The sequence below is a fragment of the Odontesthes bonariensis genome, chromosome 4, assembly GCF_027942865.1.
Source record: "Odontesthes bonariensis isolate fOdoBon6 chromosome 4, fOdoBon6.hap1, whole genome shotgun sequence".
Lineage (NCBI taxonomy): Eukaryota > Metazoa > Chordata > Actinopteri > Atheriniformes > Atherinopsidae > Odontesthes > Odontesthes bonariensis.
Genome location: NC_134509.1, coordinates 8756815 through 8772242, shown reverse-complemented (window position 1 = coordinate 8772242; position 15428 = coordinate 8756815). Strand labels below are relative to the sequence as shown.

At 40.3% G+C, this 15428-nt stretch overlaps 1 protein-coding gene across 2 annotated transcripts in view; it reads right to left on the bottom strand.

Annotated features, from left to right (window-relative positions):
- Nucleotides 1-308: 308 nt before the first annotated feature.
- Nucleotides 309-15428, bottom strand: part of pcdh7a (protocadherin 7a) — a 49538-nt gene continuing 34418 nt past the window's right edge. For both annotated transcript variants that reach the window (XM_075462785.1, XM_075462786.1), the window contains 2 exons: nt 7596-7797; nt 309-4201 (listed from right to left, as the gene is read on the bottom strand). In XM_075462785.1, coding sequence (XP_075318900.1) covers nt 3663-4201; nt 7596-7797 — 741 coding nt within the window. In that variant the 3' untranslated portion in view covers nt 309-3662. The remainder of the gene's footprint in view (nt 4202-7595; nt 7798-15428) is intronic.

The window sequence follows — 15428 nt, the reverse complement described above, 5'->3', positions numbered from 1 at the left end:
AACAACTTACACTGATATTCTTGAGGCAAATATTGAGCATATTGCAGTATATTGGGTCTCATCAAATAGTCTTTTTTGCTTCGGACACTTTTTGTCAAATACTTTTTGAACAGCTGTAATTTTAGTGCTGCAGACCCACACATCCCAGCTTAGTGCAGTGTTCCTCAACCTCATGACGGTTTCCAACAAGGTCAAGGAAAAGTGCTCGTGAAAAGACTATGGAAGGTAATTTTCTGACAATTTGACCTATCAACGTTGCTCTAATTGAGATCATCCCTAAAAAAGTGAAAGAGTTAAAAGTCAAACGGCAGGGTTTGAAGCTTTTAATGCCAAAGTCAAACTTTTACATGATTCATCTTCATACCAAACCAATTGTTAACAACTCCTCTTCTTCCTCATAACAGCAAATGCAATTAGTTCATGATGTAATTACAGGAAGGGAGTGGCAAAAAGAACAAAAGGAGCCCGTCCCTTAAGAAGAGAAACAAAAGAAGAGGAAAGTAAAATGACCTTTTTTTTTTTTCACATTTTTTTTCTCGAGTGCAGATTTGAACCTTAAGCATGCTCTTGTCTGTTATGGTTTCCAGTTGTCTGTTCTACAGTGTAGCTTTATCTGTACATGGCGAGGATAGCGGTAAAAGGGGTTGGACAGGTCCATGATGTTCACCAAAGTGTCTTTTTATAAAAAAAATGTCTTGATTAGTGGGTGACAGAACCCAGACCTGACCAAACCCCTTCTCTGTCTGTTTCCCCTCTTTGTTTTGCAGTAAATTGAAACATATTCATGTTTAAACGTGCAGTATAAAAAAAGGACACACCCACACAGATTCATGTACAATAGGTTCCCGTAAAATCCAGACTTAAGGGGTTTGAAAGGTGCCATTAAGGAACTGCCATAAAACAGCAGTATGAAGAAATATGTGCCACTATGAGGAGGCAGGGCTGTGTCAAGAGTCTCTTTCCAAAATTGAATCCCCACGAGCGCTTCAGGCTCCTCGAGGGACTGAGAAAAACAAATTCCAACTCTTTTATCACCGAGAATGAGCATGTACGTTTTTGTCTCTCAGAAGATGTCCCAGTGCAGGATATTGGGATTGTTTTCAGCGGTCACCTTTTCAACACAAAGACTCTATGAACAGAGAAATTCCAAAGCTTTGAATTTTGGTGCAGTTTTCAGCGCAGTCCATCACAAACAGAGCTCAGAAAACAGCCACGTTGGGGATTTGTGAGGGTGATGAAGGCTTGGGAGTAAATGCCTCAGCGGGCTCAAAGCTTAAGTAGTAAAGTTTGAAGTATATACAGCTTTACAAAGTGTGATCACACACAAAAAGAATCTCTCATCCTAATTACCCCATTAAAAGGTAAGGAGGTGTAATGATGACGGTGTTTTTTTTCCTCCAGATGCTGAGTGATCTGTCATTCAAGCAGCAGTGGTGTGAGCGGGTTAAATACTGTCGCGCACCTGAGTGCGACTCTTTTTTTTCTCATTTCCTTAACAAGGATGTCTCCTCCATCTTGTCTGATCCACACCAACTCAAAAAAATTAAAAGACACACTTACTGGCAGTTTCCAGCAGTGTTACTGTAGCCTATCCAGACATTAATGAGATCAGCGTGGATCAAGGGAGGAGAGGAGAGGAGAAAGGAAACTCATTAAGACCACAGGGACGACCTAACCCTATTATCCCTATCACACCACTGAGCCACACACACTGATGATGGGAATTAAGATGCGTTGGCCTCGATCCACACCCACTCTTCAGCCCGACGAAGCAGAGTGTGTCGGAAGTTGTGCAGCAGCTGATGGGAAGGGCGAATGTGAAGGAGTCTGTTATCTGCTCAGTTCAGCACAGCGGTATGGGCGTGTTCAGGTCAGCACTGTGCAGTGAAACAGGTAGCAGCAGAGCTCCTGCTACAGCGTGTTCTCTTTAGTTACAGCCTATGGCACACTTTGTGCCATCTCCTGGGCTGTGGAAACTGAGAGAAAAGCCCAAACATGTTCACCAACTGAAGCCAAATCTCTGACTGCAATCATTATCTCCATTTCCCTGTAAGCACGCACATTTTAGTATAGATGTATCCAAGTAGCCGAACCGTCCCAAAAAATAAGCATGGGGCTTTAATATAAAAAAAAAAAGAAGAGAAAAATTTGCATCATCTTCCAGACATGCAGAGTCTCTTTTTCCTTTTTTTCTAACACAAATGACAGCGATTTGGTTTTTCATGAGTCCTACTTACAGAATGCGGAGCATCTCCTACTCCAACATTTTCTATCAATTACTTACAGTAGATGTCATTGAAATTCCCTTTAATGTAGCCACGCACATCAGTCAAAGAGATGAGTAATTATTTAAATACATTTCATGTTTAAATACTGGCTGGAGAGGAGCAGGCAAAATGCTACAGCTAGTTCAATGAGGAAATATGTTAGAAAATTATGATCAAAAGCACACACACACCTGGTTGTAACTGTAATATGTTTGTGTGTGTTTGTATGTGCATTTTTTTTTTCTGTATGAAAAGTGAATGCAGGTCAATATATCACTTGTTACACAGCCACTAAATCATGTCACAAACTGTGGCCCTATGCATGTTCACGCTCTGTAAATGCACTGTATGAGTCGGAGTTTCCATGCTAATGTCTGTGTGTCTGCATGCTTGCACGTGTACGTGGGTATGAGTGTGTGTGCGTGCGTGTGTGTGGATCAGAGAAGGCTTATCATACATGAGCACTGTTGGGACACAGCAGATGTGAAATGAACTCGGCACATCTGTCTACTCTGAAATGGCGAAGAGCAGCAGACACACAACTCGGTTTTATCAAGTACACAGAGATGATATATACATACGTACTGGGTGTAAAGTAGAAATAATAAACATCAGTTTCTTACATGGCAGAATACTGTGGCACTAGTGACCCTCCATGAGAAACCTCATATTCCGAACAGTTCAATCTGAGCACTGTAAAAAAAAGTCTTTGTTTTCACCTTGTTGCCGTTTGTTCTCATTAATGTTTTTAAAGAACAGACTTGATAGTCAGAGTTTCGTGGGACTGGTTAATATTTCCCACCTGTGTTATCATACATTTGATCAGGCATTAGAAAGTTTGATTGGTTCGAATTAGATCCAAGTTACTCAATCAAAGGCCCATTAACTTCTTTTTATCTATTCTGACCGGATGAGACCTCAGTCGTTTTTCAGCAAAAGGCTCATCAGTTGAGTCCAAATCTGACCTCCTGTAGTCTCAGTTTTTAGATGCAGTCAGGCATTTAGAGCATCATGATTACCACAGTCTGAATCTCTCTCTTCTTCACACAGATATCTCTGTGGTCAAAGGGTTAGGCATGCATTGGATTCATTAAAAAAAACAAGAGAAGATTGTCTTCTTCTACGTAAACATACAGTCTTTGCCTGTAGGTAGCTTTCAGTCGTTGTTAAAAACTTTTTTTTTCTAGAAAGTACTCCGAGTCAGAGTGCTCCAAAGAGTTCATCAACAACTTGCTTAAGTTTAAGTGCCTATAATCATGAGTTAAAGTTCAAAAGTTTGATGAAGGCTTTTGGAAAACATCCTTTTCTTTACACTGATGACTTGCCAGTACAGTTTCAACTCTCTTTTTTCAAAGAAGAGATCATTTTGTCAAGGACCGCCCCACAGCGAGGCCGTCACAGGTACACCTCTCGACGTGACAATGTGAGGCAGGATGTTGTCTTGTAGTCCCCTCCTGTCCGCGTCAGTGGTATGACCTCAGGTGGGTTCTGGCCTTCCCCTCCCTCCTCCTCTGGTTGGCGCCTCCCGAAGCCCGCGCTGCTAAATGTGTCGTAGGACGCCGAAGTCATCTTGCGATTCAGCAGGTTACGGTTGTGATCGCCCATGTTCCTGTTGCGGTCTCCACGACCCAGGGTGCCAAGAGGATCCCCGTTGGCCAAAGGTAACCTTTGACCTTCATCAATGACCACCACCCCGGGTTCTGAGCTCCCCGCACTGCCAGCGCTCTCGCTGTCGCTCTCATGGTTGTTACCACGGAGATTGTTGTTGTCATCTCCTGGGGCGAAAGTTGAGAGTCGTGGGGGGTCGCTGCCGTGGCGCTGACGCTGCCGTGGTGAAGGGCGGACAGGCATCCAACACGTGTCAGAGTGGCCAAACTCATCGCATTCCCTGGTGCACTTTCCTGTCAGAGCTACATCTGGCAGCTGTCTGGCATCTGGATACAGGACAGGCACAAGAACAGGTTATAAGAAAAGAATTGTTTCATAGCTGGAAGTAAAGACCCACACTGGAAACATCATAAAAACGAGAAATCAGGGGCCGTCCCAACCAGAATAAACTGCGGTGGCTCAAATCTTATGTTATCCACAAGGCCACCTTGATGCCTCAAGAAGAGGCAATTGAATAGAAAGAGTTGTAAAAGAGATGAGCCAAACACTAAATGAAGGTAAAAAAAACCAGAATCTAAAAACAAAACTAAAGACACCATTAGATGAAGAAAATTAAAGGACCAGTTTGAGCTTGAAGGGAACAAGAAAGAAAGGAAAATGCTGGTGAAGCAAAATGAAAATTGCTTACTTTGAATGTTCAAAAAACCCAGCTGTGCTCAGCATTACATGAAAGGTGAAAGGTGAGGTCAAGCCAAACAACGATCAGAGCCACAGGGAATGTAATTATCGGCCATTTGAATGGCAAATCTAAGTTTCTTTACGTGCAAGGACAAGATTACATGTTTTAAATATTTGCTGCGTCTCATGGGTGCTCACTGATGAGGTTATTGAGGACACCACTCACTGAATGCTGATGTCCTGCAGGGCTGTGATTATTAGCTATTTAAAAGCAATCATTCATATAGCTACACTGACAGCATGTTAAGTTGACAGAGAAAATTACACAGATGACAAGCAAAGTAAAGATGACTTTCCTGCCAACAACACAAATACTCCTAAGATACAGGAAAACATTCCATCAACATTTAGAGGACATAAACTCATTTAGTGTATTTACATTTGTTTTTAGGGTTCCCTTGTGGATTTGTGCGTGCAAGTCCATGCTGAAAAGAGTCACTTTCTCCCATCGAGGACACTAGTGAAGCAAATCTGAAGTGAAGGCCGAAAAAAAAAAAAAAAGATAAAAAGATGCAAATCAAAATGCAAAAATCTAATCAAAAACTGCAATGGAAATCTATTGCTGTAACCTAAGCAGCTCCAGAGTTGCTTGGAACATTTAGCTAGCCTGCTCAGGCTTTTCTTGCTTTTCTTTGTTGCTTCACCATGTAACACATTACATGTAACCATATAACATGCCTGTCTCGTGGCTGCCCCTTGGCATGCATAAAAAAAAAAACAAAAAAAAAAAGGAGCTTGCATGCAACTATTGCTAACTAATCACCTGATCAATCAAGGCATTTCAAAAGTAGGTAAAAAAAGTACAATTTTAGTGGAAGCACACTGAGAACCCCAAAGGTTACCACGGTCACTATGACCTTGGTGTGTTGCCACTGTTCCACTGTTTGATCACGTGCATTGTAAAGAGAAAGGAAAATACTTCTTATTTTTTGTCATCGACAGGGACATTTTTGGGATGAGACTCTGTCAGCACAGACATTAGCTTTTCTAAAAATCCCCTAACATTATACACGGAGGCCTTGTACACAGATAGACAACAAGTGCAGAGCATGCATACACACAAATCACAACTGCTTTGTGTAAAACACGTTCCCATCAACAGAGGAGAATAAAGACTCCTGAGACCTTGACAGCAAGTCAAGGTTCCAGTGAAAGTGTTTCACTGGTAGGTTTGAGCGTGTGTGTTTTGTTTATGTGTGTTGATGATAGACAGAGAAAGAAAGTGTGTGTATGATCGTGTCTTGAGATAGGAAACAATAAAATAAATGTACTTGGCAGTATCTCACTTTCAAATCAAAATCAAATCAAATTTATTTATATAGCACATTTCATGTACAAACAGTTCAAAGTGCTTTACATAAAATAAAAGCATTGCAGCAGGGAGTGCAAGAAGCATTAAAAATACATAAAAGAATATAAAAAGAAACAAATAAAATCATTTAAATGAATTTAAAAACAAGCAACAGTCTAGATGAGTTAAAAGATATTTCATGCATAGACACATGAGAACAGAAATGTCTTTAACCTGGATTTAAAAATGTCTACATTTGGTGAAAGTTTAATCTCCACTGGCAGTTTGTTCCACTTGTTAGCAGCATAACAGCTAAATGCTGCTTCTCCATGTTTAGTCTGGACTCTGGACTGGACCAGCTGACCTGAGTCCTTGGATCTAAGAGCTCTGCTAGGTTTATATTCTCTGAACATATCACAGATGTATTTTGGGCCTAAACCGTTCTGGGATTTGTAAACCATCAGCAGGCTTTTAAAATCTATTCTGTAACTGACTGGAAGCCAGTGTAAAGATATTAAAACTGGTGTGATGTGTTCAGATCTCTTAGTCCGGGTTAAAACTCTAGCAGCAGCGTTCTGGATGAGCTGCAGATGTTTAATGCTCTTTTTGGGAAGTCCAGTTAAAAGAGCATTACAGTAATCGAGTCTGCTGGAGATGAATGCATGGATGAGTTTCTCCTGGTCTGTTTGGGAGAGGAAACCTTTAATTCTGTTGATATTTCTGAGGTGGTAAAAAGCTGCCTTGGTGACAGCTTTGATGTGGCTGCTGAAAGTCAGATCTGAGTCTATCAACACTCCGAGGTTACGAACCTGGTCAGTGATTGTAAGGTTCCGAGTCTCAAGATATTTACCAACGCTGACCCTCTTCTCTTTGCTACCAAACAGAATTATCTCAGTTTTGTCTTCATTTAATTGTAGAAAATTCTCTCTCATCCAGGTGTTTACTTCCTCCAGACACTGACACAGTACGTCTGCTGGGCTGCAGCCGTCCGGTGACAGAAACACATAAAGTTGTGTATCGTCTGCATAACTGTGATAATTGATGTTAAAGTTCTGCAATATCTGACCCAAAGGGAGCATATACAAGTTAAACAGAAGAGGTCCAAGAATTGACCCCTGGGGGACTCCACAAGTCATGGCCACTCGCTCAGATTCATAGCTGCCAATTGTAACAAAATAACTCCGGCCTTCTAAGTAGGACCTGAACCGCTCCAGAAAGTCCAACCCAGTTTTCCAGCCTGTGCAACAGGATTCTGTGATCTACAGTATCAAACGCAGCGCTGAGGTCCAACAGGACCAGGACTGAAACATTACCAGAATCAGTATTCAACCTGATGTGGTTTAACACTTTGACCAGAGCTGTTTCAGTGCTGTGATGACGTCTGAAGCCTGATTGAAAGTTATCAAGACTTCCACTTTCATTCAGAAAGTCGTTGAGCTGGTTAAATACAACTTTCTCAATAATCTTAGATATAAAAGAGAGATTAGAGACAGGTCTGTAGTTGTTCATCATAGAGGCGTCTAGAGTTCTCTTCTTTAGGAGTGGCTTAATGGCAGCTGTCTTTAGTGACTTGGGAAAAATGCCTGATGCCAGTGAGCTGTTAACTATTTGTAGGAGATTGTAGGAGATTATTTACTTTCAATTAATTCTATTAGCTGAGCATTGAAAGGTGTTCTGAATGACTGGTGTACCATTTTCTACGTGATCCTCTTCCCCAACGCTGCCCTCTGGTGTGGTTCGCTCGTAGCCTTCCTCAGGAAGCGACAGGGCTCCCAGTCGTGGCCCTGAAGAACTCTTGCTGCTAGGCGTCTCCGAATCTTCCAGGCCGCTGTCATAGCAACCGCCGTCCTGGGGTTGGCTCACAACTGAGAAGGTCACCCGACGAAGGGTCCCCTGCAGGGAAACAAACACACACACACACACACAAACAATATGGGATTAATCCTCCAGGATTCTTAATCTGAGATCCTAAATCTGAGGATTAGACTGTTGGGGAGGGTCTGCAAAGACATATTGGGATTATCTGATCATGTTCGCCTTGATTATGGGTTTAGCTGCTACAATGGAGGGAAATAGTTATCAACCAATCCCAGCGGTCTCTCAAAGTTTTCAGTTGTTTTTTTTTAAATCCCAGTTTGGATTAATGCCACTGGACATGGCTGGTGTTTATAAACCTCTGGCCTGTGCAGAGACACTTACTTCCCATCTGAATGAGTGCCTAATAGGAGCAGCTGAGTAATACAGAATCCACTCAGATGGTGCTCTATTGAAGCAATTGATGGATAAATAATGAGAGTTATAATGCTCGACATCTGCATCAAACTGTGAAAGAAATGCTTGATCTTATTAAAACGTTTTGTCTGTTTTTCCAAAACTCTTCTATTCAGCTTCTTCAATTCAACGTAACACTGCTCATGCTGCTACAATTCAATGTTCTGATGGGAAAACCTTCACCATGGCATTCTCATGGATGTTACTTTGACACTTGCTACTGACCTAAACGTATCTGCTCACTAGTCAACCCCCTACCTTAAGGAAAAAGCACTTTCCTATAGCAATAGCCTTCCCCAGCAGGACAGCAGTAGCTGCCAGAAAAACTCCCCAGATACCAATCTGGTGTCAATCACATGACATCTGCGGGAAGCAGGCTCCAATCCACAAACTAACGAAACAAATACACAAAATCCAACCCCAAAGGATCTATTGCTGACGTCCCGGTACCAGACTCTCCAGGACACCCTCGGGGGCTTTGTCCACACTACTGACTGATCAGAGCTGTTTTTGGCAGCATAAAGAAGTTGTACTCCTGATAGAGCAACATAATATAAGAACATCTGCCACAGACAGAGGAGACTGGTTGAAATAACACTTTAACTTGGCAATTTGTTTTGCTCTTTGGCTCCCACTACAGCTGTGGGATGTAACAGAAATGTCATCAAAACAAATCTCAGTCTCCCTGCAAATGTATTCCCGATACACCTTCATTTTTTTGTCATGTTAAGAGGCCACAAAGACGCCATCAAAAGCCTTCAAAAATGTCAATTGACCGAAAAGCAAAATGGTGTGGTGTGGAGCTGGAAACCAAAATCATGAAATGCTGTACAGTATCTCAACCCCCAGCCAGGCCCTCCAGGGAACATTCAGGCTCAGGAATATGCAGAACAAAAGAGCTCAGAAAGACATAGTTTTAAGGTTCACAAACTTCTCTGGTGTTGCTTTTACTCACAGATCATGACTGGTTTCTTAGTAATAACAAAAATATGAAATATCACAGTCTAGGGCTTTTATTCTTGACTTGAAAATTAATTCATTTCTTTTTTTTATATTTAAATTGGTTTTGTCCAAGCTTCCTTTCCGTTTTCATTGTACTGTATTTCTTGAAATTACTGTTTTGAATAAAATAATTTTACACTGGGCAAAGGAATTGCACTTAATCACTAAGCCCATTAAGATAATTGTGAAAACTTGAAACATAGTCATAAACCTTTAAAAAGGCCCCACCCATCACTGTGAAACGCAAAACAGTGAACTTTCTACAAAAAAAGCAATTCTGCTTTGGAGGTGGTTTCAGCAACTGATTTACAATATGCCTATTACATCTATTACATTAACTGAGCAATACAACCTCTGTGATTTTAGCATAGAAATAACCCCTTTGTTGTTAGTAGAGCAGCTTTAACTTTGGAGGGAAAATAAGACTGTAACTTCATTGCTGGGAGAACATCAGAGAGAGCTAAATGAGTCCATCTGACCCGAAGAGATCACTCCACACCAGGAAGCCTGTTTCTATACGACACCCATCCCATCTCCTCTCATACTCATTTATCTGCTTACGAAATTACAACCCTTTAAATCTAGATCTGCTTTGAAACACGCAGTGTATAGTGAGGAAGCTAGGGAAACAGAGGAAAGAAGTCGATTAGGGCGGAAAAACTTCAGCTCTGAGTGTCACCTCTGGATAATCTGGAGGGAAACTGATGGACGGCTGGGATGAAAGCTCAAATAGCACCAATTCCTCCCTTTCTTTCAAGACAAAAAAGAAAGTGAAACATTTGAACAGTTCATCTACTGAACACATAAGACAAGAGGAGAGAGAAGCACAGCAAAATTAATTAGGCAGAAGGGGAAATTAACAGAGCAGTCGCTTCTTCTGTGACTTCTTAACAACTTTCAGATGAAAGGGGGATGAGAGAAAGTGACTCAGACAGCAGGGAGGGTGAGCACAAGGAAGGCTGAGGAAGAGCAGAAGATGTTAGAGTCCAATAGAAAGCCAGTGGTTTTTGGAATGTCAATGGCTCCATCTCAACTATCAGACAAAACTACTTTTGCAGCATTAGTCCAGATGAAGCAGTCCATTTTTTTCCCCAATGCATTAAGATGCAAGCCAGTGCTACAGATAGAGAACAATGCACAACAGAAAATAACTTTGACTGACTTTAAAGAGTCCAAGAAAGCATGGGAATGGCATTTTTGCTTTCTTGTACATAAATCTTGATGGGTAGACCTATACCATTACGTTTTTTTTTTTTTTTAAGTCAGAGATGTATACACATACAATTCATACAATTCAATTCACAGTAATTCCTCTATTTCTAGACTTAAAGGCCTGTCAAAGCAGTTTCCTTTGGATCATAGGACATACCTCGTCAATGTCATTGCAGACTATGTTTTCATAATCAAAGGATGAGTTTTTCCATGATAATGATGTCAATTTTGAATGATTTCTGACCTCAAGACAAAAGAAAAAAGATCTTAGCAGCCAGCCTTCTGTTCACGTGATAAAAAAGAAAAAGGAAGTTAATTAGCTTACTCAGAAGATAGGATCTTCATTAACTCCATTTTGCGCTTCTTATGCATTATCATATTATCATGACATTACTACAGCAGAGCTTTATATCCACTTTTTTCAAAAAGTACTCATCGATTTCAAAAAAAAACTACTTAACCTACCTACTTAAGTGTTATTTTACAACACTTCCACACTTTAAAAATCTTTGTTAACTTTTTTCTTTAACAAACTGAAAAGAGAAATAATAGTAGAAGGAAAGTTGTAACCACTATATTTGCAAAGCTAAAATTTGTCCCTGCAATTTTGTAAAATGTAAACCAAAAATCTATTCCTCTTTTCTGCATAAAGAACTAGGACATACGCCATTTTATAGTAGGATAAAAAGGAATCACAAAAAACTAGCTTACGATCATTCTATTATACCACAGAATGATTCTGCTTTCACCCAGAAGGTTTATGACTCTGGAAAAAACCTTCAGAACACCGTAGTGACATTAAAAAAAGTGGCTTTGAGGGAAACGCTAACATGCTCACTGCTAATCTAGTGAGAGCAGTAGGTATAATTTTCCTATTTCCACTATCTAGCAGGCTAACATGCTAAGCTGTGCTAATTTAGCACTTAGCATTAATGTCAGAGTGAAAATGACAGAGAAACTAACTGAGGCGGTTCATTTTTGTTTCCCTTATGTTACTTATCAGTTAAGTGATTCTTAATCATTTTAAATGATTTGAATTTCAATTACAGTTATCATGTGAGACACCAACAACATTAAAATCCAGCAGATGAGTCAACAGAGTCGACGTTAAATTAATCAAAATGGTAGATTTAAATGTTGATCTGATGATGGCTTCTGATAAGCAGTCAGGGGATTATTAGAGTGATCATAAAATCAGACAGAGGGCGACAGGTGGGCTTCAGATTTCATGGTATTCTTTATAAATGTTAAATAAGCCAGAAATGTAAGAAGAAACTCAGGGGCTCTCCGTGTTTATTAGATTTAATCCTCTTGGCGGCCTTGCGATCTTCTAAGAGATTTTATGCCGATCCATTCAATAGTTGACAAGTAACACAGTTACACGGCAGTTCATAAGTATTTATTGATTTATGTTCTTGGACACGTTCACAAAAAGTCTACTTTGGGAATACTATCCACATTTCACTCAAAAACTTAGGTTCATTGCCAACATGGGACCATTATGTTATAAGTTACATATAAGTTTTCATACACCATTTGATTAGGTTTACGTACGAAACTACTTGGTTAGGATCAGGAAAAGGTGTCTTGGCTTAAAACAGAGCCACATGCTTATAAATCTTGTGGGTTCCGTATGCATGCATGCTTCTGAAAATCTTAGTTGTGGGACTTAAATGTTATACAGTACACAAATGGGGATAGGGTTACTATGTGACTGTAGGATCCAGCCTACACCACAGGGTGGGCCTTGATTGACAAGGGATAAGTTCTTTGTATTGGTGGCCTGGTGATGTTTGCTCTTTGTGTTAATTCTATTGTAGAATTCATCTGTTCAGCAAAGATTCCATTCAATTCAATTTCCCTCCTTCAGGCCATAGCTGCCCTCTCTTGTTCCTTCATCTTGATCATTTTGTTTTCTATTTCCCTCCTTCTATCCTTTTTTTCGGCCGATCCAGCAGTTAACTGTGCGTCTCCCCGCTGCAACTCTCTGTCTTTTGTTTGTTCCTCCAGCTCACTTCCTCCCACCTCCTCCTCCAACCCCTTCCTTTCCTTGCCAGTCAGCTTTATGATGTAGCGATCGATAATGAGTCCTTGACCTCGTTATGAATCCCTCTCTGCTTCCCCCACAGAAGGGTTTATTGACCCATAACTGCTCCTCAGTCCCTAAACCCTTTTTACCTCCCTTTTTTCACTTATCTTCCTTTCAATCTCAAAAGTATCACACTCATTGACAAGCCTCTCTTCTTTTGCCAAATGCCATATTTTGGCTACTATTAGTCATTACTTTCCACTGACTGTACACTTTACATGTCTGCACTGGTCCCTGCCTGCTTCTCGCTGTTGCCTTCCATTTTGTGGTCCTCCTGCTACTCACTACCCATTTGAATAGTTTGTCATTATGGATTTTTAAAAATCTTTCCACATGACTCTCCTTTCCTTAAATCTTAAATGACTTTCCATCTGCTTTTTCCAGCTTCTATCTTAGTAGAAATAGCATTTCTGGAAGTTTTATAACCGGACTGACAAAACACGGTCTTTTGTGTATATTTGTGCTTTCTTATTTTTTGGCTTAGAAAATGTAATAAAGGTTGACTACAAAGGATCCGAAACATCTACTGAAAGCCGACACACATTCATCGTCAGTCTGATCACACACAAACACACACAAAAAGATAAATCGCCTAAGGTCCAGTGTGGCCTATGAATTCATGCCTGATGGAATATTAATTGAGTTTGACGGAGGACATAAAAAAACCTTCCACTTAATCTGACACGGGCCATTACAGTTCAATACTGACATGGGAGCCTCACTCATTTGCATGGCATGGTAAGTGTGTGTGGGTGTGTCATTATGTTTTTGTATGTAATGCAGCTTTATATTGTAAAAACATTACCCGGATACAGTATGGGAGATAGTGTGAAGCTATTTCTGGCAGATGGGTGTGAATCAAAAAGACGCATGATGGGTCTGAGCTAAGAATAAGCGTAACCATGTGGATCTTGCGGCTCTGAAGCAAAAAAGAGAAAAAGTTCCTAATATAGCTTTCATTTCAGGGCACGGGTGTGTTGCAGTGCACATGGGCGTGTGCATATGTTTGTGCACGAGCGGGACTTCACACATTTATGTTTGCATTTTTTTACTGTGTATGAGTGCGAGAGTCTAAAAGCCTGCAAGATGCGTGAAGTCAGCCTGTGAAAGCGTGTGTGTTTGCAGTGTGAGGACCAGCATTTGTGTGTGCATGCACAGGTTGGCTCAGTCATCAAGGTAATTAGTGTGTAAACCTCCTCGCTGTCGGTTCAAAGAGAATTAACGAGCTCTAGTTAATTAACAGTCTCCCTCTTTTCTCCTTACATGTGTCTGCATATTCAACACATATGTGTGTATCTGCATATCTTAGTGTGTGTGTGTGTGCGCGTGCATATTTGGATTAGTGTCTGTTTGTTTGTTTGTTTGTTTGTTTGTCTATGCCCTGTTACACTGTGGTCTGCATAATGAATTGACAGGTTGCGGCTTATGCATAAACCAAAACTACAAATATGGTTGTAGGAGAAGAGCCACATTTCCCTTTGGCTCTCTGCTCATTCTCATGCTTGACATCATTTAGGTATGGGAGGGGGGGGGGGACCACCATTTAAAGGCTGATTTTATTATTTATTAGTTAGTTAAAAATGCACAATACTCTGTGGTTCCTCTTTCATACACAACATGTGTGTTGCTTGTAACAATGCCCTGAGGTCAGGTTGCAGGTCATATTCCAACCATGGAAACGCATTTGTCCAGTTATTAACTTACTCCTAAGACACAATGCATGCCACAAGAGTCCGGCTGTGATGAACAGTCCATAGGTGACCAAATGCTTTGACCTTCACTTTTTCCCATATCAGATGTACTGCAACCCTTTACAGTCTACTTTCAGAAAACTAGGACCAAATGAACAGATAAAATAAACAAATTCACAGTAACCTATTTTTTTCTTGCATCAAATTTTGTTGTACTTTGACTGATATGGATTTTTTTCTTTTCTTTTTATGGCTAATACTATAGCTGAGGTCTGACTGCACCACAATATTATTCTGCAGTATGGAAAACAACTCTCCAGCTTGTTTGCATTTTTTGGGCAGGGCTAAATTCAAAATGCACTGATGACATCTTACTTTATTGTTGAGTTAAAAAACAAGTTGGTGGTACAAAAAAAGCTTTTTCTCATTTTGTGATGGGAATGTTTTCGTGTTGCAACGGACAATTCCACGAGCAAAAAATCAATCAAACGTTTGACATCCTCTTTACAACAGCTCCCTCCAGACACCTAAAATTTTCCAAACAGCGAGGGCCTTTAGTTGTCTGATGTCCCTGACTGCTGATTTAAGCCTGAAAACACATCATCATGTTTGATGCAGAGTATCAACAGTGTTTGAAATATGATTTCCTTTTATGTCAGAAATAATATAGTGTGACCCTAAAGGAAAAATGAAAGTCTCAATTAAAGGCTAGATTGGTGCAATTATTCAAGAAGTTTAGCTCTTTTAGCAAACAGAATTACTTAAATTTACATCATTTACATTTAAGTATAATGCGTAAACACTGGAAAACTGGTTTACAGTGTTTACAGTATATTTTGGCTTCAATGGCTCTGAACAAGCAGATATCTGATCTTTAATGCCAGATAAACCAAAGTCTAATCCTGTTATTTAACGTTATGTCATCTCATCCTGTATATTTTCAATGTAAGCGCTTACTTACAGCACTAAATATAACTGAGATGATTAAATGTCAGTCTCATGCATGTAACAACTATAACTGTGCAAAATAAGTAAGGTGATACAGTGTAGCATAGCACACAATTGAAAACTAATATGCCTGTGTTGACACCAGATGGACACAGTCCAAAGTTCATATCTGGAATGCTGATCAGTAATAATGACCTTTTGCCTCTGCTGTTATTTAGCAGATCATGTTCTGCTAATACAGCTGGTAAATGTGAATGTGCAACTCTGCCCGTACTTTCAGAGTAGAGTGAATGTTGGCATGTAAAAGTGAG